Raw genomic sequence first — 27589 nt, forward strand, 5'->3', positions numbered from 1 at the left:
ACATGCCTAAATAAACAAAAATAGTTATCCTTTAAGTTGACTTGTATATTATACAAAAGTTTCGCTTTAAAAACTGAAATACTAGACATAACAATCAAATCATCAGTTTTGTAATAAAGTTGCTTTAAGTTACAGCTTTCAAAATTTTTTGTTTAAATAATAATTAAATTAAACACATGTTTTATCGAGCAAGGAATTTTAAGTGAGGTTTGGGTTAAATAGTTAAGACTCCCCTCCCCCCCCCCCCTTAAATCAAAATCTTGAAAAAATTGTAGGGGGGGGGGGCCGAGGGGGCGGGGGAAGTGGTGTGTTAACATTTGTGTGGTAGTGAATGTGATTTTATTTATTTTTGTAGTAGTATGTGTCGTCGTATTTTCGCAGTAGCTTTTCTCCTATTTCTAGCCCCTGCGGGGCTAATTTCCTAATCTTGTAGGGCAATCATTAACATTTACCTAACCTAACTTAAAATAACCTATCAAAAGCTACTGTAAAATATGACGAAACCCTTTTAATAGAAATGTATTTTTTGGTGGAAAATGTTATAATTCTGGTGCACTATAAGATTGGACCCTGACATATTTTTCTTTTTAAAACTAGTAACCTTTGTTGTTTATGTGCTTCTTAACTTGTGGATGTTGTTATCCTTGTTCAGATAAAATAGAGGATAAAAATGGCCAAATCAGAGACTGAAATGAGTAAAGTTGCTTCGGAAACTCAACTGGAAGAAAAATCTAACATCATTGCTAAATTGTCAAGTGCAGGTACTTAGCCAAATTTATATATATAATTTGAAGCATTTTGAAAAGGGTTTCACAAAATATTCTCTGACAACTGTAGAATTATACTGCTTCTAAAACATTTTATCCTGTTTTTATAAGATATATTTTTAAGTATATCCTTGCAAGAATTTTGTCAGATTTAAAATACCAATACCATCTATTCTAATTTAGTGAATGGAAATGAAAGAGGGCTGATAAAAGTAGAAGAGACTGTGTTGCTGGTTTGTGAAGGACGTTGTATTTCAATCTCCAAGGAAATCCTGACTGCATTCTCCACCCTATATGCCGCAAAATTATCGGATAGGTGGAAAGAAGGTGCTTTTTTTAGTAGCGAAGTTTCTCTATTATTCCAAATATCCGTTCGTCAGAGACGGAATGGGGGAAACATGATTTTCTCGGGTGCTATAAAATATAGACGGCTGAAACTTTTTGACAACATTCCCATCCCTAAGGAGCACTATCAACTATAAAACATCCATGGCGGTCGGACTGCTTTTTAGTAGGTTTTTAGGCAGACATATGTCTATTTGAAATCAATCCAATATATCTTTGACGATGGAAATTTGAAACTCACGGGTCAATATTTCTCAAATATTCCTCCTATTTTCGAACTGTCCAAAGTCGTTTATAATAATTAGGGAAAGGGTTGAATTTGGACATGAAACATAAATATTAAAATCTTTTCTAAATTTTTACGATCCTGAAAGTTAATATTTACTGATATTTTCCAATAAATTTTTTCGTTCCGTCAAAATTTGGAAAAATAGCCAATATAGCTGTCTAGAAAGAACACGAAACCTCTACACCTAATATTTTCTCAGTGTTTTTTTTTACTTTTTATACAATTTTTTTTTAAAAATTAAATATTGATGAGTTTTTTATTTTTATAGAATGAATTATAAAAAAAATAATATTGGTTGATTGGTTTTTGCGATATCAGAACTCAGAACCATATCAGTTTTACTTTTAAACAATTCAATAAATATGAAAACTTTAAAAATTAAATATTGATGAGTTTTTTTATTTTTTTAGAATGAATTATAAAAAAATAATATTGGTTGATTGGTTTTTGCGATATCAGAACCATATCAGTTTTACTTGTAAACAATTCAATAAATATGAAAACTTAGATATAAAATTTGTATAATAGATAAGACTTTTAAATAATTTATTCTCCCCTTTCTTTATTCCAAAAATCTCGATTTTTCTTTCATTGTCATATCCTAGTATTTATTATGTGTATTTGTATTGTCGTGTGAGTATGTGAGAGGGTTGTAAAGGATAGATAAATTACCACCCCCCCCCCTCTCCCTCACATAGCTGTTAAGACTTAAGATTTTTTGTTTCAGGCTTTCAGCGTATCTACTCTATAATAATCCACCTTCCAAAGTTCCAACACCCTACATTCTCCAACCCTCCACCCTGCTTACTGTCTTCTACATTTCAACTCAACCATACATCAAACTTGCTAATATCATAAAGTGAAAGAAAAGTTAAAAAATAAACCACCAATAACCATTAAATAATGTATTAATCATTCTAACTCAAGTAATATGTACTAATTTATTATTTAACCTAACATACTAACAAAACAATAATCATAACTTTTTTTACTTTAATGAAATAAATAATCTAAATAAATAAATAAACTATGTTGACTTAAATAAAATGAAAATAAATATTTTTATTTTATTTGGATTGGAGTTAGTTTTGTAAATTGTAACGTTTTGTCCTTGTTCTCTAAGGTCTCATATTTCCTGTATCATGAGTTGACCCTTAGCTTTATGCGGTCATAAATGTTCCCCCCCCCCAAAAAAAAAAACGCTGAATCGATAATAATTTATTATACTAGTGTAGTCTCACCCCTCCCCTATTTAAGAAATGTTGTCTACCCCTACCTCGCCCCCCCTAGTTTGAAGGTTGACCGTTACGATACAAATATTGACCCCTCCCCTCCCCCCCCCCAAGAAATAACAATTCAAAACATATGGAAAATAGGAATTAGCGAAGCTTTTCTATAATTTGTGTTGGTTATAGACGTCAGTTAGTATTACTATTTTATATAATTTATAGACAGAATACTTACTTATAATTATACTTATGCATTTATGTTAATGTTCCCCCCCCCCCCCAAGAAATAACAAAACAAAACATATGGAAAATTCAAAATACTAGGAATTAGCGAAGCTTTTCTATAATTTGTGTTGGTTATAGACGTCAGTATGTTAGTATTTATATAATTTATAGACAGAATACTTACTTATAATTTTGATTATACTTATGCATTTATGTTAATGTTTTGCTTTAATGGATATTGTCATCCTTGTTAAAAATATTTCACACATCCCATTCCCAACACTTCATATTTGAAGATATCTAGAATATTATTAATCTTAATAATTTCTTGGAAACCAACAACAAAGAAAAATAGTAAAAATGGTGGTAAAAATCTAAATTGGTAGGGGGTAATGATTTCCTTGAAATTTCAATTGCTTACGGACCTTTGAAGTGACAACATATACTACAGTACTACAAATTCATATCATCTACATTCTACATTCTCTAGTATTTATTTTGTTGCATTGTTTTACTTTTGCTATCGTTATGGCGGAACAAGGACAGAGAGTCAGAGTTGACCGCAGGCGCAACGTGATGATGGATGACTTGGTTCCTTACTTCCCCCGTACTCTTACCTGCACAGATCCAGAACCGGCTTTATACCCCGACCTGATGCCTGGCTGGTTCGCCCATTATCAGGTCCTACACAGATATTTTAAAGATATCTGTAACCTGCTTTTCAGGTCGGGGTTTCAGTCGGTTCGTAATATGGAGGCGCTCAGGCTATTTAGTGAAGGAATTGGTATATACCAATTCCTTCACCAAGCCCTTCCATCTTCTCAGCGGACACGCGAAGAAAATGAACTTGTTCTGCAGCAACTTGAAGCCAAATGCAACGGTTACCGTGACGACGTTATCCAGTCGTTAGATGTCTATGACCGTGCCATTAATTTGGATGGCACAGTAGATCTATCATCAGATGAAGACGAATATCCCGATATCTCCGGCGATGTCAATCCATCTTCCGATGATGACGATATTGACGCCATCCTGGAAGTTCTGGAACACGAAGGTGGCGCGAGCGCGAACTCTACCCGTGATGACTCTGTGATCATTATCGATTGATAATTTGATTGATGTTGCGTTGAGTTGAGATCGTATTCCTGTGAATATTTAGATTCCACATAAATAACTTGACAAATATATGCTATAATAATAAAACTATGAAAAATAATTTTCTTATTTTTATTTAATTTAATTTGTAATTGCGATGCTGCTCTATAATTTGAATTTCTTAATGTCTGTTACTAAGACTTGCGAATGCGATGAGACTTGGTTAATAATTGTATGAATCTATCCTATAATATAAAGAAGTAAGCTCTGTTTGTCTGTAGCTAAGGATCTCGCTAACCACTGAACCTATATGGTTCTCCTTTACAGTACAGCTTCGTATAGGTCCTTAGATGGTTTTAGGCTAGAGAGACGTTTGATATAGACAGTTATTTGATATAGTTAAAGTTTAGTTAGGTCGTTAATTAATATATGTTTACTTACGAAATACTTATGTTTCTGCCGTGATTATTTGTGTACTTATTTTAACTTTGAAGACATAAATTTAAAATTATCAATAGCTATAGTATTTCTTGCATCGTTAAACGGCACGTCAGGGCTAAAAAAACTGGTTTTAATCTTATGAAATTAAATTAAAGACTTGGTTAATAATTGTATGAATCTATCCTATAATATAAACTTATACAGAAGTAAGCTCTGTTTGTCTGTAGCTAAGGATCTCGCTAACCACTGAACCTATATGGTTCTCCTTTACAGTACAGCTTCGTATAGGTCCTTAGATGGTTTTAGGCTATTTTTCTGCCCTTTCATATCCCTTCGAATATAGAGCCTCTAAATGCTAGGGGCGCAGCCGTTTGTATCCAAGGAAGAGAGACGTTTGATATAGTTATTTGATATAGTTAAAGTTTAGTTAGGTCGTTAATATATGTTTACGAAAAATACTTATGTTTCTGCCGTGATTATTTGTGTACTTACTACTTAGGTAGGTTAGGTAAGCGTTCCACGTATTTAAAATTATCAATAGCTATTTCTTGCATCGTTAACGAATAAAAGCTAACTATCTCGGACGAAAAATCAACATGTTTAAAATGGACGTACGGACATTCTGGTAATGATTATAGAGTTGCTACGCTTTCTAAATCGGACGGACCGACCATAAGAATGAATAAAAAAGTGTATTATTTCGAGTTTCTTATCACATTTATTTTTACAATATCACGAATATGAATATGAAATGAATGAAATACAAAATGAAAATGAAACAATGAAATTGAAAAAAAAATTAAATGAAAATGAAAAAATTAAAACTAAAGAAAAGGGGTAGTTTCACGAAATGCATTTGAACTTAATTTAGTGAACCGCATATTTTATCCTGGTTAAATGGGTAAACTACATTTATATGGCATATATTTGAAATGAATTCAATTTTCTACCACGTAGTTTTTAAAATATCAAGACCTGAAAATTGTCTTTTTTGTGATATATGCAATTTAAAAAGACGATTTTCAAGTCTTGACATTTTAAAAACTATGTGGTAGAAAATTGAAATTTTTTCAAATATATGCCATATAAATGTAGTTTAACCATTTAACCAGGATAAAATATGCGGTTCACTAAATTAAGTTTAAATGCATTTCGTGAAACTACCCCTTTAAAAAATCTGCAAATTTACGAAAATTAACAATAATCAATAATAATATATATTACAAAATTAACAATAATCAATTTGAATTCTATTATGAAATAATATTACAAAATTATAAATATTAATTTAAATAGAATTCAAATTGATTATTGTTAATATTGACTGTGGCGTGCGCACCTATTGTCAAATTGAAAATAGGTACGACACGGTCACGACGAGGTTCTTGCTGTGGGGGGGGCTGGGGGGGGGGGTTTGGAATGGGGTCTGGCTGTTGGGGGGGGGGCTGTTGAGGGGGGTCCGGCTGTTGAGGGGGGGGCTGATGTTGAGGGGGGGGCGGCTGTGGTGCTTGATGGGGAGCCGGAGCAACACCAACATTGTTGTTGTTGCCCATCTGGACAACCTGTTGAGCATGACCTTAATAAATTAAATCAAAATTAAAATTAAAATCTCTCAGGAGGGTGGTCGATAGATCGATGTACATCCCCAGTGATTTTCCCTTCTGTAGATTACAATTAGTTCCATAAAAGCCAAAAAAAATACATTTTAATAAAAGAGCCAAAAAAAATACATTTTAATTAAAGATCCAGCTTAGATTTTTTGACGCATTTTTTTGGAGCTTCTCTTTTATGCATGTTTTCATCCTTGTTTTATAATAATCATGTAAGCAATTCTGTATGATATTTACTATTAATTTAAATGGTTAATTTTTCAAAATCATAAAATATCTCAACGCAATCAGATTAAATTAATTCCAAAAGGTGAATTTATTATTTCAAAGTAAGGTTACTGGACAAACGCAGGAGTCCCAATTATATATAATACCTTGTCCTCTTGGAACATTACGGCGTCCATGGCCTCGACGATGCCCATCAGGTTGGGGTGCAACAGGAACAGCGGCAGCCACACCTTAATGAATTAAATCTTATTTATTATTTCAAAGTAAGGGGACTGGACAAACGCAGGAGTCCCAAACGTCGGAGTGGACAAACGCAGGAGTGTTAAATTAAAATATTAATTTTTAAGTATTTCTGTACAGGTTAGGTTAGGTTAATATGTACAAGATATATAAGACTTGGAATAGGTAATAATAAAAATATGATTATATATAATACCTTGTCCTCTTGGTTGAACAACCGGATCATCTCGTCCATGGCCATCATCAACAGCAACAGGAGGAACAGCCACACCTTAATAAATTAAATCTTATTTATTATTTCAAAGTCCCAAACGTCGGAGTGGACAAACGCAGGAGTCCCAAACGTCGGAGTGGACAAACGCAGGAGTCCCAAACGTCGGAGTGGACAAACGCAGGAGTGTTAAAGTATTACAACAGCCACACCTTAATGAATTAAATCTTATACACTAAATAAATTTATTAACTTAGTCCTATAGTTTATACAAACGGACAGTTTAACTTTAAAGTTTAAACTTTACAGTAATATAATTAAACTAAAGAGTAGCTATACTTAAAACAACGATGACAACATCCATAAAAGCGAAGCACTGAAACGGTAGGACAAACGGACATTAACACTTGTATAGTGTCTGAAGTGAATAATTTAAATATAAAGTATAAGAGTCGAAGCAAAATTGTAAGTAAATTTGTTGGAAAACTGCTTCATACAGGATAATGTTTATGGTTATACTTACATTTCTAGGACTTAATTATAGAGTTGCTTGCTTCGCTTATAATATTATTCTTTATTGTCCAAGGAATCAATATACCAAAAACCAGATCAAACGGATAATTAGATCACATAAAATTTTGTTGTTATAAAAGTAGAAAAATCAACATGTTTAAAAGGGATTTCCGGACATTCTGGTAATGATTATAGAGTTGCTTCGCTTTCTAAATCGTACGTAACTACATCATGCAAAGTTTGAAATCGATAGGACAATTCTAACATGCCTAAATTAACGAATAAAAGCTAACTATCTCGGACGAAAAATCAACATGTTTAAAATGGACGTACGGACATTCTGGTAATGATTATAGAGTTGCTACGCTTTCTAAATCGGACGGACCGACCATAATTATAGAAAAGCTTCGCTTTTAAAAAGGTAAATTAAAAGGTAAAAAGGAGAACCCGATCGGTTCATCGGTTAGCGAGATCCTTTAGTATAAGGATTATTTATTCATTATATTACACTTGGAATAACTAAAAATAAATAGAATTCAATATATATTATACCTGGGTCAAGTCGTTGACGTCGTTCTTGTATTCGCAGGCTCCTTCGTTTCGTGCTGGGTCTAGATTTCATATTCGGATATTTATACTGAAATAAATTATTAAGGTAATAAATAATAATAATTAGTATTTTTCATAATGCAAATGCAGATATAATTCAATTTCAAAACGTTCACAATATAAGTATAAAAACACTGCAAAATCAAATATTAAAAAATAATTAACTTTATAAGTTTATGCGTATATAAAAAATAAAAAATAAATAATAATTACGCATTTAAAAGAAAGAGAAAGGCGTTGAAAAGGTAGAGAAAGCCATTAAAATAAAGGGGTTGTATGCAAAAATGTAATTTCATCATTACCTTCAGATAAGCCGCTGAAATTTATTTTGCCTTTTCTCGGCAGTTTTCGGCGGTTGCGCCGCCGTTTCTTCAACTCTTTTTTTAGTTGAGTTCCTCTGTTGACATCCGCCTCTCCCCTTAGTATCCAAGTAACTTGAAGTTGGCTGGCCCATCTCTCGTTCGTCGCCAACCTACAATTTAATTTTAAATTACAAATTTGTAAAATGTAATATGTAAATTATCTTTATAAACCAACCTAATGCCGTAAAATCAATCTTCGATATTTATTATTTAGAAAATGTTAAGATTTTTAATTTGTTAATACTAATAGTCTAATAGCATGAAAAAATTTTATCTTTACATACCCTTTAAAATAAGTGGCATCCGCATTTAGAGCCTAGAGGTCAATATCAAACATATATGGGTGGGGGAAGGGTTTTACATGTAAGTAACACCTTTATAGTCCCCCCCCCCCCAAAAAAAGGGAAGGGCAATGGGCTGTTTATTTTACACTAGTCTCCCCCCCCCTCCCCTATTTAAGAAGGGTTGCTATATGAAAAGAAAGGGTTGAAGATTTTGAATATATATATGACACCTTTATTATAACCCCCCCCCCCCAAAAAAAAATACAAAGAATAATCCCTTTATTTATTTAAATTTTCCTTTATAAAAATTTTCCACTAATGGTGGGTGACGGGAGAGAGTTTTTTTAACTTTTAAGAAAGGTTTATATATATGACACCTTTATAAATTATAACCTTATATTATAATGGCCGATAAATTGATGTACACTCCCAATGATGATGCACAAAATTACCCCTTTTGTAAATAACAATTAATAGTTGAAACGTTTTTACACTCAACTTAATGAAGCAACCAAGTCCCAAAATTCCCCAAGTCCCCAAAATTGTTGAGCAAACCAAAAAGAAAACGTTGGTATAAAACTTTGTTTTTAAAAGATATGAAATGATACAGATATTCATCATATCATTATCATCAATCTATTCTATAATTGGCCAAAAAGCCTTCATAAAGTGACAAACGGCAAACTGACAATATTGCTGAAAATCCTTGTTATGTATCTTCCAATATGTAACTTTGAAGCAATTTTGTTTGTCTACATTACCGAATACTTTTTGAATTCTATTCATCTCAAATGTAACTTTTCTTAAAAATAGGTTTCTAAAACTTGAAATATAATTTTTAACTTTTCTTACCAATGAATGATGAAACTTAAGTATAAATTGAAAAACAATTTGAAATATTCAGCCTCTAACGGCTAATTTATTTACTAAAATTTCATCGTATTAAATCCAAATTAAATCTTGTTGTTTCCCCCCCCCCCCCCCCTCCTCCTAACCATTACGTTATGATGGGTGGAGAAAAAAAGATTACATATAATTATATTCAAATAAGAAGTGTTGAAAAAGGGGGGTGGGGCAGGTTTCAAATAATCTTTAATCTTTTAATCTTTAATCTTTTACGGAGGGTAAATTAAGTGTTAAATTACCTTCTGCAGATTAAGCATCAAATCCTCCCCCCTCCTCAAGGGGAAATTAGGAGAATGTCTTACATGTCATATAAATATTTTCCAACACATCTCATGATTTCCCTCGTAGTAATTGGATACGGATTACCCCCCCCCCACACTTTCTTTTATGTGTGTTTATTTTATCCCTTACTATTCCAAAAAATAAAATTATGGGTGGAGTTACTGTTAAGTTGTTAACCCTTTTCTTCTCCCAATCATCCAATGTAAGCGGTAACCTGGCCATTTTCACCACCTTGGATACGGATAACCCCCCCCCCCCCCCCCACACTTTCTTTTATGTGTGTTTATTTTATCCCTTACTATTCCAAAAAATAAAATTAAGGGTGGAGTGACTGTTAAGTTGTTAACCCTTTTCTTCCCCCAATCATCCAATGTAAGCGGTAACCTGGCCATTTTCACCACCTTAGGCTTAAAGTCATAAAGTCATAATTAATATTAATCTTTTTATTTTAGTTTTAGTTCAGTTACAACATCGTTAGAGAATGGCTGAGCCTGACTCTAATAAAGTTATAGGTGACCGTCAGATTGACGATGATGACAACATGCCCGATGTTTCGGATGTTATTAATATTGACAGTGAGCTTGTCCAAGCTATGCCTGACTCTTCAGTTACGCGTAGTTTCCGTGAACGTAAGATCGACGATGCAAGCATGTCCGATGTTTTAGATGAGGTTGAAGATATGTTGGAGGAAAAGGAGGGTTTGGGGACCCCCACAAAAAAAATAACCCCCATTGATACCATTAGGTAATAATAATATTTTCATTTTATATTTAATAATGTTATAAAAAAACTAAAACTGAAACTACCCCTTATAAAATTAGTGGGTTTCGTCGTATTTTTACTTTTTATTTACTATTAAGCTCAAATGCATACCCCTAATAAAATTATAATAAATGGGATTATGAAAAGTAGTGGGTTCCTTTGTATTTTTACAGTAACTTTTTATCTTAGGGTAGGTAAATGTTATTTATTTATTTAATTTTCAGTTGCACTCCAGTGTCGGAAATGTTGGAGGAAAAGGAGGGTTTGGGGACCCCCACAAAAAAAATAACCCCCATTGATACCATTAGGTAATAATAATATTTTCATTTTATATTTAATAATGTTATAAAAAAACTAAAAGGGGTAGTTTCACGAAGTGCATCTACCCATGCTAAAAAAATTATAGAAATGGGATTATGAAAAGAAAACGAAGTAGTGGGTTTCTTCGTATTTTTACAGTAACTTTTTATTTATTAAGCTCAAATGCATTTCGTGAAACAACAAGAGTTAAAACAAATTCAGGCTCAAGCAGCAGCCAAGAAGAAAAAGAAAGAACAACGTGACAAACAGAAGGATCCCCTGGACGTCATGAAGAAACACCTGAAAGCTGGGCTGAAGGATTGGAATAATATAGATGAATCCAAGTTGCATGCCTTGACATACGGTTACCAACGTGAAGTCGCTAAGATAAAGGAGGAAATTGCGAAAGTCAAAAAATCTAAGTCCAAGGATTTCGATGTTGAAGAACGCCAGAAACTGTACAAACAAGGAGCAATGACCGCAAGCCACAGGATGCTTACTACCAGGTATGAACATGTTGCAGAGCAGATATGTTATCCCCCTGGACTTGTCAGTTTGATGACCAACTTCAACAACTTACCTGTTTCTAATGCGAGGTGTGAGAGAATTTTCTCACACCTCAAATTAGTTTACTCATCGAGGCGCTATAACCTAGAGAAAGACACCATCCACGCCATCATGTTCTTGAAGATGAACAAGCTAGTCCCCAAGAAGTCCCAAGCATTTTGGGATAGACAGGTAAAAGTTACCAAGAAGACAGCAACCAAGGAACTGGAAAAGTGAATGAAATAATTTTTGTAAATATGTTTATCATATTAATTATGTTGGAAAGAAATAAAGTAGAAGTAAAAGTAAAACAAATAATTTAATGAAATAATTTTGTGTTTTTTAAATATCTGTATCATTACCATTATAAAATAAATGTTGTAATAAAACCCAAAAAACTGTTTATTGATATATTTATTTTTTTTGCAGTATTGTTATTTAATTTAACAAGGATGAATAATCAATAAGTAGCGAAGCCAAAAACATTACTCAAATCATACTTGTCTTGTGTCTTTATGCGTGGATGGTCTCTTGCTCGAGGTTCTAGAGTAAATAAGTTGGACATCAAATGAAAGTAAATACTAAATATCCAAAAATAAATTTGAATTTCAATTAAAGGGTGATGGAAAAAAATAAAAATGCATACTTGCCGCTTCGCTTATATTATTGTACATTCAAACATCAGTAAACCAAAAATCAGACCAATCGGATAATTAGGTCACATAAAAATTTGTTGTTAAAATGTAAAAAAAATACGGTCATTAATGTCAGAACTGAATTATCAGAATGCGAATATATAAGAGTCAAAGCAAAATTGTAAGTAAATTTGTTTAAAAACAGCTTGATAATCAGGTTTAATATGAGCGTACATTTAAAAACGAGTTTCAACGCAAAAAAACGCGGAGCCGAATCTAGAAATACGGCTGCGGATGTGTGTATATTTGGTAACATATGGTTTTTAAGTTTAATTTAAGGAAATAGACCGTTAAATCATATTATTACTGTAAAAACTCACTTTTAACTAATGTGGAGCCGAGCCGTTCTGAACGACGTAAAAAAATGCACGGAAATTCTTTTCGAACACAGGGATTCAATATTTTTAGGTAAGACTAAGACTTATCGATAAAACACACCCGATACTTTGTAATTTTGGAACGATATAAAAAAATAAAAAAAAAACATAATTAAAAACAAAGTATGGAGCTTGCCGAATTATTCACAGTATAAAATCTGTGCGTTTAAAATTGAAATTACCAAAAGGCAAAATAAGAATAATTAAGTTATAACGAACAGACTTTTCACTTTATATTTACAAATTATTACAAAATCCTTACCTTAATATACTCTACTAAATGATTAAGTGTTACCGCCTTCCGAAATAGAAAACATAGCCTATTATTTTGACGTGCATGTACTCTTATGACATTCACGCAAAACAATAGACTACAATAATCCTTTTCGGACGACAGTACAGAATTAGATCTTGTGTTGACACTTGACTTTGTTTCTTTCTTCTTTTTTTTATAACTATATTTTCAATTGCAAATAATATTTATCACTTTATTTTATTGTATTAATATAATTCCATTTGAAGTTTTCACATTGTATATTAAATTTTTTATTATTTTTCACTTTTCTTTGTATCTAACTAACGCGTAGTATGACGTGTCAATACACTCTGAAATTCAAATAAGGACTGAAGAACTATGTGTGTGTGCACCTCATGGAGACACGAGGTAGAAATGTACATGGGTAATTAGAAACTTCAATATAATTTATTTCGTTATATTTACATTTTTTAAAATAAGATTTTTTAATATGTTTTGACCACGGTAAATAATAAAAATTTGTTGGAGGAATTTTTGTGTATATATTTATCCCTGATATAAATTGAACAGCATACACCGGAAACGGATGATATCAAATAACAGGGAATCTATAAATATATTGTTACAAATACAATTACAAACTATTATAAGTTAACTTTAATATATTTCATTATCGTTATATACTTTTTTTACGTAATGCAAAATTATACTTTTTTAATATTAGGAAGAATTTTTATTTTACCCTGTAAAAAAAGCAATGAAAAAAGTAAGACGTCTAAAATGTCGTATTCTTAACAGGTAGACTTTTTGGAGTAAGGAAATTATGTCATCACATTAATTTCATAGAAAGAACCTAAAAGTCTAATATATCTAGTAAATTTTATTTCGGAATTGTTTAACGAACATACTTCATTTAAGATTGCGTGATTTATTTCGAAATAGAAATATAAAACGTAAAAATTTATTATTTTTCAAAATCTTCTATTTATTTACGAAGTACTTCGTAAATAAATATTAAGAAATTTGAATATTTAGAAAAATAGAAATAGGGAGGTATTTTTGAACGAACGGAGAGGGGAATAAATATCATATTTTTGAAATAGAATTCTTGCCGACGTTAATTAATATTCCCCAATTTCAATATTTTCATGTCTCTAAATTCCCTTCTAAATTTTCTCGAAATACGATACGTTTAGGGTTTGGAATACTTAATATTTTAAATATCTAGTAGACACATCATTGTTTTTGGGTATTTTATATTTTTCACATTTTTTTTTATTTTTAGAGGACGCCCAAGGAACTGCTAACGCTAAGTTTCATCTGGAAGAGGTGAATGATTTCTCCTGGATGTCTGTTTATGTTCTCATTGAAAGTATCAAAGCATCAGCTAATGGATATAATATGCCTTATGGTGATTGGATGAAAGGTTTGTTTTATGTTTTTTAACCATTTTTATGGCCTTTTTTAATACATCCGTTTTTTTCTAAAGGAGATTTTTTCTAGGGTGATTTCTCTTGGTAGGTTGTGTAATAGGGGTGAAGCGATTCAAGCCCTATTTGGCGAAGTCCGGCGAAAGAGCCCCTAGCCTTAGTGATTCTATCCAACAAATACTTCAAGTGGTTACAGATTGAAGATTTATTCAGAACTAATATTACATTATAAAATCATAGTTTATATACACAGTTTATAGATATTGGGTAGGCAGTAAAAAGGGAATGGAGATGATGGGGAAGCATTGTCCAGGTGAGGAGAAGAAGGGTAGGTCCATTTGAGGGGTAAGGCTGGTGTCCCCAGAAAAGGGTAGGTAGGTCTGCTGGAAAAGGGGGGAGGGGCAACCCCTTCCCCCTGCTATCTGCTGGCAGTGTGACCGCGCTAATCCGCCGGTCAAACAATAGAAGGCTTGCTGAGGGATTGTTGGGAGGGGATTAGACACCTGATATCTTATCAATAGTTGGCTAGGAGCAAAGCTTCTCTAAGAAACGACAGTCTGTCGGACTACCACAGTTGCACTTGCAGGTTCCTAAAATAGATGTTAATCTTTCCTTGGCCCCTAAGAAACTTCACATTAAAGGAGAACCATATGAGTTCAGGGGTTAGCAGGGTCCTTTGCAAACAAAAACACAGACTCAAATATATATCCTCTCACTTATATATTAGGATTATTTAAAATAGATAATTCCATGGAAGGTGGTTGGGGAGTTTATCACCTTGGACTAGTAGGTATTACTTCAATGTTTTGAACTCTACCTAATTCAGTTTTATTTTAGAAATAGGTTGGTAGGTATAATATTTAAGCTGTAATATTTTTAGATGATGTAGATCTAATAGTTGAAGTAATCCAACTGTGCGACTATATCGGCTGCGCAGCTCTTATACCTGAGTTTCTTAAACAACTGGATCTCCATGTGAAAAATCCTAAAATCAAATCTGTGACTCAGTTGTTTGGTGCCAGTAAAAGCTTGAAATCTATTATGGACCTAAAGGTAATATATTTTTGTTGTGCATTTAAATAACTTATGGCCTATGTGTCTAGTATAGCAAGTTATTTAAAGGGATATTTGCACGAAGTGCTTTTAACGAGTTTAGGTACTTGGAGTAGAAACTCAAAAACTTATCTTACTTTAATTAATAATTAATTCAGAAAAAAAATCACGATCTGTTAAGTGATTTTCAGCGGTTGTTGGGGGCAACACTTGGTGGAATTGACAAACCTTTTATCTGCCTTTAACAGGGATTTTTGTTGTAAATTATAAAAGATTATATTGCCGGATAACTGGCCAGATAGTTTCAATATCCGGTATCCAGCTCAACTCTAGTTTCAATACCAACAAAAGGATTCAAATTAATACCATATTTTTATAATTTTATTGTACTGTCTATAAAAGAAATATGATTCAAGAGCCAATATTTTTTAGACAAAGTGTGAGGACATTGAGAAGGTTTGTATCAACTTCATAGGAACAACTTTGAAAGGAGCAAATGGGATTAAAATCCACAAGGATTGGATTCTGGATAACAAGGACAACATGGATTTGGTCCTGGAATTACTCGAGAAAACACAGCTTTAATAGTTTGTCTTTATTCTGCGATAGCCCCAAGTAATCTTCTGGTATCTTGTAGTAATTTGTTTTGTTTTTCTTTTTATCTGAATGGAAATAACATAAAGTAATATAAATAACAAAAAATGGAGGGCTAAATATCTTCTAATATGACCATAAATTATCCAAAGTAACTTTGTATCTACTTAAAATGCCAGTGTATGTATGTATTTATCTCGGTTTTTAAATGTACTTTTTTTATTATTAATCGTTACCAAATAAATATTTGTTTTGTATGTGTTACAATGAAAATTTTGCTTCGATTTTTTTTTCAGACAAAAAATGATAATGCTTGTTATACATTCAGCCTTTTTATTTGCAAAGGTTCTTTTATCCAATATTCTCTCTTAGAGGCAGGATTTCGCTAACCGTTTGACTGTTATGGATCAACTTTAAAGTGAAGCTTCATATTATCTCAAATAGGTCATAACTATTTTACATTTAGCGCATCCACTCGTCGTCGTAGGGGGGTGATGGGCTTCGAATCTCTGCTCAACACCATGTTATAACTAACCCCTTAAAAAATAGTTCTTCTTTAAATTGAAGTTATATCTTACTCTTTAGGACAAATACAACTATTCCCTGGCAATTCGAGGCCTATCAATTCTACATTTAAGACATCTTAAGTAGCGCACATAAGGACAGACACAGTGACTTACATCATTTTACTTTAATTTGGAGGATTTTTTAATAAAATCAAATAGGTATTCTGTCTAACTTGTTCAATCCCATCTTATTCCAATTAATTCGAGAAAAAAATCTATTTTTTGTTATACCTTATACCTGGCATAAACCTTTAATATTCCCTTTTTCTTTTAACATGTTTGTTAATTAATTGCTTGCATGAATATGATTAACTTTTTTTACTTTTAAAGCGCATGTCATATTCTATCTAGTGTTGAGCCGGATACTTTTTTGGCCGGATACCGGATATTCGACTGATTCCTAATGCCGGATAACCGGCTGATTTCTTATGCCGGATATCCGAATCCGGCCGGATAGTATTGGTTTAAAAGTTTATACACTAAAGGATAGTAAAACGCAATCAAAATTACTTAAAATTTTCCTAAAGTTTTTAGGTCATTGAATGAGAGATCGTATTTTTTAAACTTTATGGACTAGTATAATTTACAGTCTAATGTCCCCTCCCTAATGCTTTTTTACCTGCTTAAATTGTTGTATTATTCCATAACTTATTAGCATGTTGCTTTCATTTTTGGGAAGATATATTTAATTTTCCAATGACCACTCCATGCAAACCTGAGTAAATTGTAAAACCAAATTAATATTGTTGATATCCCCCCAATACTATTTTAGTAGTAGTATTACAATGCATGATGTAACAATGGATATAGTATACGTGGATTGATAATAATATTGTTATATTAGCCAGGTGAGTGCATAACTTTATTAAAGGGGAGGGGGGGGGGGGGTTAATGCAACCATCTCGTAATCAGTAAGCAAATAGCACTTAGAATTCGAATTTCCATCTGAAATTTTGCATGAGTAATCCTTGGTAGGTCTATTTTCCCTAAATCGAACAAAAAGTTGGAAAAGTAACTAATTGCTAATTAGTCACGAAACCTATCCTCACATGATACTCTTTTTCCACTCCAAAACGCTATCAAACGGTTCTAGACGGTAGCTGTTGGTACTAGAAGTTTCAAAAATTGTTATTGCTATCATTTAACATGAATTAAACCAAAAATATGTTTTAAAAAGTTGATTCCTACGTAATTGATGATGGATTTACCCTGAAAATAGGCAAAAAACGGCTAAACGGCTGAGCCGCCAGCCGTTACTTTTCCAACTTTTTGTTCGATTTAGGGAAATTAGACCTACCAAGGATTACTCATGCAAAAGTTCAGATCGTAATTCGAATTCTAAGTGACATTTGCTCACTGATTACGAGATGGTTGTATTAAATCCCCCCCCCCCCTTTAATAAAGTTATGCTCTCAGCTGGCTAAAATAACGATAACCCCAATTGACACCCTACTGGAGAAACGAACTTATTGATGAGGTCCATATTAGCAACCTAAATTGACGACAAATATCCCCCTGTCAATATACTATTATCCATCCACGTATACTATATCCATTGTTACATCATTGTAATGTAATGTAAGTGCCATTTGCTCACTGATTACGAGATAGTTGCATTAAAAACCCCCCCTTACATGAAAATATGGTGCAACATCCATAGTAATATTATATCGGTTGATGTAACAGTTTGTTTTTTATTCCCCTTATTTCTACCTTTTATACAGGGAATAATATTCCCGCAATTTTATTTATTAATATTGCAGTTTGACTTTCTTTAAGCATTTGATATAGGTAATATATAAAAACTAGTTTTATATCTATACTGGCAGATGCGCCCCTTGCATCTAGAGGCTTTGTACTCGTGGATCAGGAAAATAGCCTAAAACCTTCCTAATAGTTAAATCTAAAAACAAAAAACAACTTTATACCTATGATTTCAAGGATTTACTTTGCGTTTAGTAATGCTAGCGGCTGTGTCTCTATCAGTTTGTGAGTAAGGGAGGTAAAATAGCCTAAAACCATCAAGATAATTAAATTTCAAAATTAGATTGACAAATCTGAGGCCCATTTCAACGGTTTAGTTGCTAGCGAGATCTTCAGGCACAAATAAATAAATAACTTCATTAGGTATTTAATATATAATAGGATCTTATTTTAATTCATTATACTATTAAGTTTGTCTTTCAAACAAAATTGAATTTTCTTGTTTTTTTTTTATATTACGATTTAACGGTTTAATTACAATAATGCCATAAAAAAACTATGATTCATACCTAGGTATCAAAAAAGGTTTTGAAGATTTTTACAAAAAATGGAGGATTTTCCCCTGTTATTGGTTTGATATTACACCAGTAGTATTGCAACCACTTGAGGAGTAATACCAAGCCAATTTATGGCCTCCAGTCAATATAAGCATGGCTTTATGTTTTAATTGTTTGTTTACATTCATTAACATAATTTAGAATAAAGTTAACGTTCTTTTGTTAAAAAGTGCCTTTAAATAAAAATATCAAAATGAAGCTGACTAAAATTATGATGAGAGAGCTGTAAGTATCTTTTTTTTTATCATAAAAATATTATAGATTGCAGTACAAAGTATTTTCTTCAAAAATATCTTTTTTGAACCTTTGAAATGAAATTATTAAAAGTTAGGTATTGGCCCATCCACTTGGATGCCTCATAAGTATGTTTCAGGTATGAATTGGTGTGCCTTTACAAGAAGCAGGGGGCATTGGGCTGTTTATTACACTAGTCCCCAAAGTTTCATAGTAATGTTTTCTTATTCTTTGGAGAACAACTTTGTAGACTCGTATTGAATTTTGGTTGGTTAGTTCTTAAGTTGAATGTCCAAACTTTTCAACCACTTATTATAATTTTGAGTAACATCATTGAGGATGTACAATGTACATCAATTTAATGTCTTATCCCTTTAGATCCAAGGTTCCTTCATGTGTTGTTCTTGGCCTAGAAAACTTTATTTAAAATGCAAAACATACAACTTTTATTTCACTTTTTTAAAGGGAATATTAACATGTAATTTGTCCAAATATAATCTTACCTATATATGTATGTATATAAGTATCGGGATGTCTATGAGTCTATCTTTCTGTCTGTGTGTCCCAAAGGATCTTGCTAACCGCTGTACAGATATGGTTCTCCTATAAAGTTAAGCTTCTTTTAGGTCATGGGAAGGTTTACAACTTTTTTGTGGTAGGGTATTGTAAATATTATTTTTATAACTATCTATTATCTATTAAGAATATTAAAATTTTTAATTTCAATACATATTTATTGTTCATCGAGCTAACTACTTACTATATTTATACAAGCGAAGTTTCTGTATAACTTACTCTTCTTTCCGCCTGTCCGTGTGGCACTAGAAGGAAATGTAATTTACTTGGCTCCGTTAGTCGTTCTATATGCAAACCATTTTTTTTTATTTTTCTCGGCTGTTTTTAAAGGGAAATTGCTGAATATGACTCTGATTTATGAGCTTTGCTGCTCATAAACGTTATTATCCTTTTTATTCTATTATTAAAATATGCGTCCTTCCAGGCAATCTGTGGAGTTACGACTGGATGTTGAACTGAGTCCACGCAGAGAATCTTTACAGAAACCATCCTCAGCTCTCAATACCAGCATTATCAAACCAGGGATGTTCATTTACATACCTTTGCCCTAAATTTAAACCCCCCAACCGCCATTTTCAGGAGCGAAGCTATTCTAAAATTGACTTTGTCCGTCCGTCAGTTAGTCCGTATCGCAATGGGGGAAATGTGATTTTCTCAGCTGCTATTTAAGATAGACGGCTGTGAAGATTACCTTTTACAATGAGCTTCCAGTATGTAACTTACTTTGTCCGTCTGTCTGTCAGTCATGCTACAAAATATAAAAATACGTGAGAAATTTTTATTTTTATCTCACCAATATATTTATATTTTGAGTTTACCAATCGTGCTTCGCTACTTATGGATGTTGTCATCTTTGTTTTTTTTTTGACAATTTGTAACTCAACATATCTCATACCTATCAAGTTCTACCCATTAAATGTACACAATGACTAGTTACAGCATGCATGGACGAAGATCAGCTGATTATTCAGGCCAAACTAGCCAGACCTGTTTGGCCAAAGAGTATGCCTTCTATACCTTTCTACCATAGCCTAGATGATGTAAGTATCTTTTTATCTTTTAATTATTTTTTTATAGTTTGGTATATTAACGTGCCTTCTATACCTTTCTACCATAGCTTAGAATATGTAAGTATCTTTTTAGTATGGCTTCGAAACAGATTAATGACCGCTTGAGGTTCTTAATGAAAACTCATTTATTGCCCAAGGGAAGGGTATGCTATAAATACCTTTCAATCATAGCTTAGATGATGAAAGTATCTATTTTATTTCTACTTTTGGCTCAATAGTACTTCAATATGAACGAAAGTATTTCCCTGTGATTTCCATTCTTTTCCAAAAATATGAAAGTTGAATATCCGCAATAGTTTCCTATTGGTTAGTATGCCTTCTATACCTTTCTACCATAGCTTAGATGATGTAAGTATCTTTTTATCTTCTTTCTAACCATTTTCAAACGATTTTATTTCTATTTATAAGGATAGCCTAGGAGTTAGCTCTCTTTTATACTTAGATAATGTATCTTTAAATCTTAGGCTAATATCTACCAATTTTATGAATTATGTATTTCTAGTTCAAAACTAATATTACCGACTGACGTTGTCATTCTTGTTTTCTCTAAAAAAAATTCTCAAATAGGCTTAGGTATTTAATTTTTTTCTTTATCTACAAAATTATAGTAACCAAAAAAATATTTTCGGAACAGTTTGGCCTTAGGTCCTAAGAAATTTTTTTGTCACTTTTCAGTATTTGATTGACAATTAGTAATTTGGATAAAAAATACCTCCCTTCTCAGTATGTTCTGTATTATATATTAACAACTATTTCTTACTTTCAGTTTAATCTAAACGGGATTGTTGTACCAGCACCCCGGGTGGACAGACCCTTTCAAAATGTTGGCCATCCCGGTTATCCTTCTGGTTGCAGGTAATTCTTCTGTTTAAAATAAGGAGCTATTGCTAATCTACATGTCAGGTAATCTATATAACGAAAGCATTCCATATACTCAAAGTGTTCTATTTTTATGCCCTTTTGAAAAAAGGCATCTAGTGGTCACTTCTTCCACCAATTAAAAAAAAAATTCAATTCTTTCTCATCATTTTTATGGCCTTGGGGACTTATTCTTTATAGGTTTGTTTTTATGTTGGACCTCATTTATTACAGCTCAATTTACCTGTACTTTGGTATTATGTCCTATTATAGGATATTTATAAAAATGCAGGTTTTTTCAAAATATTTGTTTGGTGTCTTCTTTGGAAAAATAATGATTTTCTATATATTCAGTAAGTTATGCCACCACCCAATTGATCCGATGGCTGCGCATCTGGCAGATGGAGATATGGAGGGAGAGGTATATTTTTTTTGCCCAGGCTGGCAATCCGAGGCAATTGTCATTATTATGATGCCTTATTTTAACATACATTTTGGCGAAGCGTTGCATTGTTTTCTAGACTAAATGCGATCAATTGAAGACACACTACTGATAATAAGTTATTTTAATATTGTTATCACAGCATCTGTGTATCTTAATACCTGGATCTACTGCAGTTCACGGTAAAATATTGCTGGTAACGAATATTGCCCAAAATCTATGAATTTTAAAGGCTGCTAGCTGCCAACCGGCTGAACGTACAGATCATACCCGCACACCATTTTAAGCGATATAAGAAGGCCTACAAATAAACTGGAATAGCCAAGATCCAATGATGCACAGGGAAAGCTTCACTGAAGAAAAAACGCGTAAATTAGTCCCTTTTTGCACATTTCTCTGCACTGCGAGATAATTATGCATTATTGATTTATGGCTATTCCAGATTATTTGTAGGACTTTTTATGCTGTCTAAAACAGTGTGCGGGCATGATCTGTACGTTCAGCCGTTTGGCAGCTATCAGCCTTTAAAATTCATAGATTTTTGGCAATATTCGTTACCAGCAATATTTTACCGTGAACTGCAGTAGATCCTAATACCTTTTAATATGTAACTTTGTACCCATTTATTTTGATTAAAACCAAGAATTTCAAGGGATAAGACAATGGATATTGGATATACATTGCTTTTTATCTCTATTAAGATTAATTAAAATACCCAAAGTTTTTGAGCTAATATTTGAGAGATAGAATTATAAGAATCCTAGCTTAACCCATTAGTGCCGAACCGGGCAATAAAACTTTCGGGTATTTTTACTCACGCCGAACCGGGCCTATATAGAACGTAAAAAAACGATAAAAAAATCATATAAAAAATAATAATTTGAATAAAACGATTTCACAAATGAATGTAGTTGCCAATAAACTTTAAATTTCACGAAAAAAATCACTAACTTTACTTCATAAACAAAAAAGTTAGAAGGGGTATTTTAAATCACCTTGTTTTTCTCGGTTCACCCATTTTCGATGAAAGATTGTGGCCGACTGAATAGATAGAAACGCTTCTCTCTGGGGGGAATTGAAAAACAGCGCAGTAAAGGTTAGGCTCATGCGAGCATGATTCAATCCTGAAACTGAAAACCGTTTTTTTTCGGCATTTTCTGGAACCGGGCGTTAAAAGCCGGTTCGTCACTAATGGGTTAATTCTCAAAATTAGAGTAGGTAACATTTAATGTTTCTTATATTGCAAGGATGATGGAAGAACGTTGTTACTACCTGATGAAGAGGAAATGGTTGGCTTCGAGGATAACAGAGATGAACATAACTCCTCCCCTTCCCTGCTTTCTAGTAGGTAGGTTAGAAATAGATATGATAATACTTTAGGATGTATAGATAGATTTGAGGATAACAGAGATAAACATAATTCTTCTCCTTCCCTGCTTTCAAGTAGGTAGGTTAGACATAGCGCCCCTAGAGGCCTCTAGGAATACTTCAGGTGGGTGGTGTAGGGAATTTCGATCCAAGCCCATTTTCAATTTTAGTTTTGAAAAGAAAAAGAAAAAAAATATTTGCTGTGTTTATACTTCTTGATGCTATTAGCTGATCTCAAAGACCTAATACAAAATCAGGACAAGGTCACAGTCACAACCCTGTGGTCTGAGTTACATATACCCCCTCTATTCTTCTTCTATAATATTCTTATTTAGATTGGAGGAAGAAAATGATGAAGATAAAATTCCTGAAGAATTATTGATGAAGTATACTCAGGACAGTAGACCTAGCTCCCCCTCGGGAAAGAAACAGGTAGTTGGATATATCTGTCCAAATATCCAGTTTGCTGTCTATCTGTCGCCTATAAATATTTGTCTTTGATGAAGTATAATCAGGACAGTAGACCTAGCTCCCCCTCGGAAAAGAAACAGGTAGTTGGTTATAACTGTCCAAATATCCAGTTTGCTGTCTATCTGTCGCCTATAAATATTTGTCTTTGATGAAATGTACTCAGGACAGTAGACCTAGCTCCCTCTCGGGTACAAAGAAACAGTTAGTTGGATTATCTGTCCAAATATCCAGTTTGCTGTCTATCTGTCGCCTATAAATATTTGTCTTTGATGAAATATATTCAGGACAGTAGACCTAGCTCCCCCTCGGGAAAGAAACAGTTAGTTGGATTATCTGTCCAAATATCCAGTCTATCTGTCGCCTACAAATATTTGTCTTTGATGAATATACTTAGGACAGTAGACCTAGCTCCCCCTCACGTACAAAGAAACAGGTAGTTGGTTATATCTGTCCGTTTAGTTTGTTAATCAACAATTTGTCCATCTGTCGCCTATAAATATATTTGAGTATTTGGCTTTTTAAAAATACAATCAAGATAACAGATCTCACCTTCATTGAAAACCAGGTATTTTGATAATCTGTCTTAGAGTTTGTTTAATCTGTCTTATAGTTTGTCTGCCCACCTTGCCCTTGATTTCTCCTGGCACACCCTTACCACCCTCCGTTCTGATCACCTTCCCATTCTCCTCTCCATTCCCGAAATCACCAGAACCCCCCGCCCTGTCAAAACCTTCCACAACTTCCATAAAGCAGACTGGGACACCTTTACCCTTGAAACTGAAACCCTTTTTGAAGACCTTCCTGACCCTTCCTCCTGCTCCCAAGGTGAAGCCACTTTCCGCCAAATCCTCCAAACTGCCTCCAAACATACTGTTCCTGCTGGCTTCATCAAAAATTCCAACCCTACCCTCCCTCAGTCTGCTAAACCCCTTATCCAGCAAAGAGACTCCTTAAGAGAAACCAACCCCCATGATCCTCAAATTCAAATCCTTAATGACCAAATCTCCTCAATAGTAAACCAACATTCCAACAAAAAATGGCAAGAAACCCTTTCCAAATCCGACCATAGAACAAATCCTTCCAAATTCTGGTCCCTCCTCAAGTCCCTTTCCGGCAAAAACAACTCCCCTCCCTCCAACCAACCCATTTCCTTCAACAACAACAAAGTCCACACCTCCCACCTCCACATTGCCGAATCCTTCACCAGTCAATTCACCTCTGTCTCCCGTCATACTTCCAACCCTTTCTCCAGAAAAATTATCCGTAAAATCCGCCGCCGCAACCACCTCAACAGAAACTTCCAACCTTTTACCCCTGCCCTTGTCCTTGAAGCAATTAAAAATTCCTCCAATTCCTCTGCACTCGGCCCCGACAACCTTAACATCCTTCACCTTAAACACCTTGGTCCAAATGGCATCTCCTACCTCACTAAACTTTTCAACCTCTCCATCTCCGCTGCCAACATCCCTGCCATTTGGAAACTATCCAAAATCATTGCCCTCCTCAAACCTGGTAAACCCCCTGACCTTTCCACCTCCTACCGCCCAATCTCCCTCCTCTGTCCTGCAGCAAAAGTCCTTGAACGCCTACTCCTCCCCTACCTTAAACAATCCCTCTCCACCCACCCCTCACAACACGGCTTTAAACCCCTCCACTCCACCACCTCCTCCCTCCTCAACCTTTCCACCACCATTGCCAATGGCTTCAATCAAAACCTCCCCCCCAGCCGCACAACTGTTGCCTCCATCGACCTTTCCAAAGCATTTGACTGCATTCCCATCCACCTCCTTCTCCAAAAATCTCCTCCTCCAACCTTCATCCCAACATCATTAGATGGCTATCCTGCTACTTGCGTGGCAGGATGGCTTTCTGTTCCTATCAAAACACCAATGCCTCTCCTAAAATTGTCCACACTGGCGTCCCCCAAGGCTCTGTTATCTCCCCAGTCCTCTTCAACTTCTACATAGCAGATGCCCCCCACATTCCCCCTGCCCACACCTCCTCCTATGCCGACGACCTTAACTCCTTCCACTCCTCCCCTAACATCCCCCAGTCAGTTGAATCCATCAACTCCCACCTCTCCTCAATCGCTGACTGGGCCTCCACCAACGGCCTCTCCATAGCTCCCAACAAATCCACTGTCACCCTCTTCACTTCTGACCGCAAGCACCAATCCAACCTCCATCCTCAAGTCCAAATCAACGGCTCCACCCTTCCCCTTGAGAAAACCCCTAAAATCCTTGGAGTTACCTTTGACACCTTTTTCAATTTCAGTTCCCATGTCTCCACCATTTCCTCAAAAATTTCCTCCCGCCTTAGAATCCTCAAATGTCTGGCTGGCACCAAATGGGGCCACCAGAAGGAGACTCTCCTCACCACCTACAACACCCTCCTCCGCCCCATCACCACCTATGCCTGTCCTGTTTGGTTCCCTAACACCTCCAAAAACAACATTGACAAACTCCAAGTCCTCCAAAACCAAGCCCTCCGCATCTGTACTGGTTCCACTAAAAAATCTCCCATCAGCCACCTCCACCAAGAAACCAAAATCCTACCAGTACGGAACCACCTTTCCCTTCTTTGTTCCCAATACCTGGCCTCCTCCCTCCGCCCCTCCCACCCATCCTTCCACAACGTCACAACCCCCCCTGGCCCTAGATCCAAAAAATCCACCCTTCAATCCATGTTCCTTCCTACTCTCCAACCTTTTCTTTCCCCCGACAACACCCTCCTTCCCACAAACTACAAATCCACAATCTCCAGACTCCACACCTCAGCTGTCACCCAAGCCATAAATTCTTACCCCCCTAATCCTGTCCTTAATCAAGCTCCCCCTGACATCAACCCCTCCGAAATCCAACTCCCCAGGCACTACAGAACCATCCTCTCCCAATTAAGATCCAACTATTGTCCTAAACTCCAAAGCTACCTCCATTCCATCAACGCTTCTCTTACCCCCAACTGCCCATCCTGTCCTGTTAATCCTACCCCAGAAACAGTCCAGCACCTCTTTTCATGCCCAAATAATCCTACAAATCTTACTCCTATGGACCTCTGGCAAAATCCCACCCATGTAGCTGCCTTCCTCTCCTCCCATCCAAGTTTCACCAGCCTTCCTCCCCTCCAACGCCCCCCTCCAGAGCCCCCACCATAAGCCTACGCCCCCCCCCTCACCCCACTGATGACTACCCGGACCGGAAACTGACTATGAGCAGCCAAAACAACAACAACATAGTTTGTCTAATCTGTCTTATAGTTTGTCTAATCTGTCTTATAGTTTGTCTAATCTGTCTAATAGTTTTAGTTTAATACCTAGGTAGTTTCTCTGTTTATATATCAGTCTATTGTAAAAAATCATTCAAATATTTCACTTCTTATTGTTATTATATCGGTTCAAATCTAATTAATTGTTCAAAATTGTTATGTTATTATAAATGAAAATTTACTCTTATTGCCAAATGTTAACTCTAGATATTTAGTTTCAATCCCTAAGTTTAGTTTTTTTTTGGATAGATGATGATGACCTCTAAAATGCTTGGTGTCGCTTCAGATTCTAGACCTCTTCAAGCACCATGAAACATACTCCCCATACTCCCCCCGTCTTATAACTGTGAAATAAAGCGTTCATTCGCATGATGGACAACCAACCCTTTGATTACATAAAGTTTGCCTGGGAGTCCTAACTGATAATGCTTTTTAACGTTTTAGTTATGACGTTGTGTTTTTTAGCCGAGATTCGAGCCCTTTACCTTTCAGACGACGGGCGGATATGCTACATGCTAAGCTACTGTCCCGGATATTTTTTTGAAAGATAATACAAATTAATTTATTAGAGAAAAGATGGAGAAAAGAAGAAGGCAGAGGAAGAGAAAAGAAGACAAGAGATGGAACAACAAGAAATGAGAAGGCAAGCCCTAAATAAATACAGTTCGTTTATTTTATAAAGAAACTTTAAAAAAAAAAAATTTTTTTTATCAATATCATATTATATTTGAAGTAACGAAGCTACTTGGTAACTTGAAATGTCCTTCGGT

General features: G+C 34.5%; 2 protein-coding genes across 2 annotated transcripts in view; both read left to right on the plus strand.

Moving 5' to 3' along the window:
* The first annotated feature begins 615 nt into the window (after positions 1-615).
* On the plus strand, positions 616-15953 carry LOC145314070 (uncharacterized). Its single transcript, XM_080153816.1, has 5 exons — positions 616-761; positions 951-1094; positions 13858-13998; positions 14883-15055; positions 15488-15953. Exons 1-5 carry the CDS (start codon positions 671-673, stop codon positions 15638-15640), a joined length of 702 nt encoding a protein of 233 aa, XP_080009942.1. The 5' UTR covers positions 616-670; the 3' UTR covers positions 15641-15953.
* Positions 15954-20280: 4327 nt separating this feature from the next.
* LOC145314071 (uncharacterized) overlaps positions 20281-27589 on the plus strand; it is a 32232-nt gene continuing 24923 nt past the window's right edge. The window contains exons 1-6 of the mRNA XM_080153817.1: positions 20281-20386; positions 21183-21271; positions 21629-21695; positions 22964-23064; positions 23420-23516; positions 27389-27462. Of these exons, the coding sequence (XP_080009943.1) occupies positions 20291-20386; positions 21183-21271; positions 21629-21695; positions 22964-23064; positions 23420-23516; positions 27389-27462 (524 nt within the window). The 5' untranslated portion in view covers positions 20281-20290. The remainder of the gene's footprint in view (positions 20387-21182; positions 21272-21628; positions 21696-22963; positions 23065-23419; positions 23517-27388; positions 27463-27589) is intronic.

The sequence above is a fragment of the Acartia tonsa genome, chromosome 3, assembly GCF_053477335.1.
Source record: "Acartia tonsa isolate MP-2025a chromosome 3, ASM5347733v1, whole genome shotgun sequence".
NCBI classification, from domain to species: domain Eukaryota; kingdom Metazoa; phylum Arthropoda; class Copepoda; order Calanoida; family Acartiidae; genus Acartia; species Acartia tonsa.

Bases quoted from the DNA above. Each gene is read 5' to 3' on its own strand.
- LOC145314070 (XM_080153816.1), top strand. From the start codon at position 671: ATGGCCAAATCAGAGACTGAAATGAGTAAAGTTGCTTCGGAAACTCAA. The intron at 762-950 runs GTACTTAGCCAA...ATTCTAATTTAG, and splicing joins TGCTAAATTGTCAAGTGCAG to TGAATGGAAATGAAAGAGGG. The intron at 15,056-15,487 runs GTAATATATTTT...AATATTTTTTAG, and splicing joins AATCTATTATGGACCTAAAG to ACAAAGTGTGAGGACATTGA.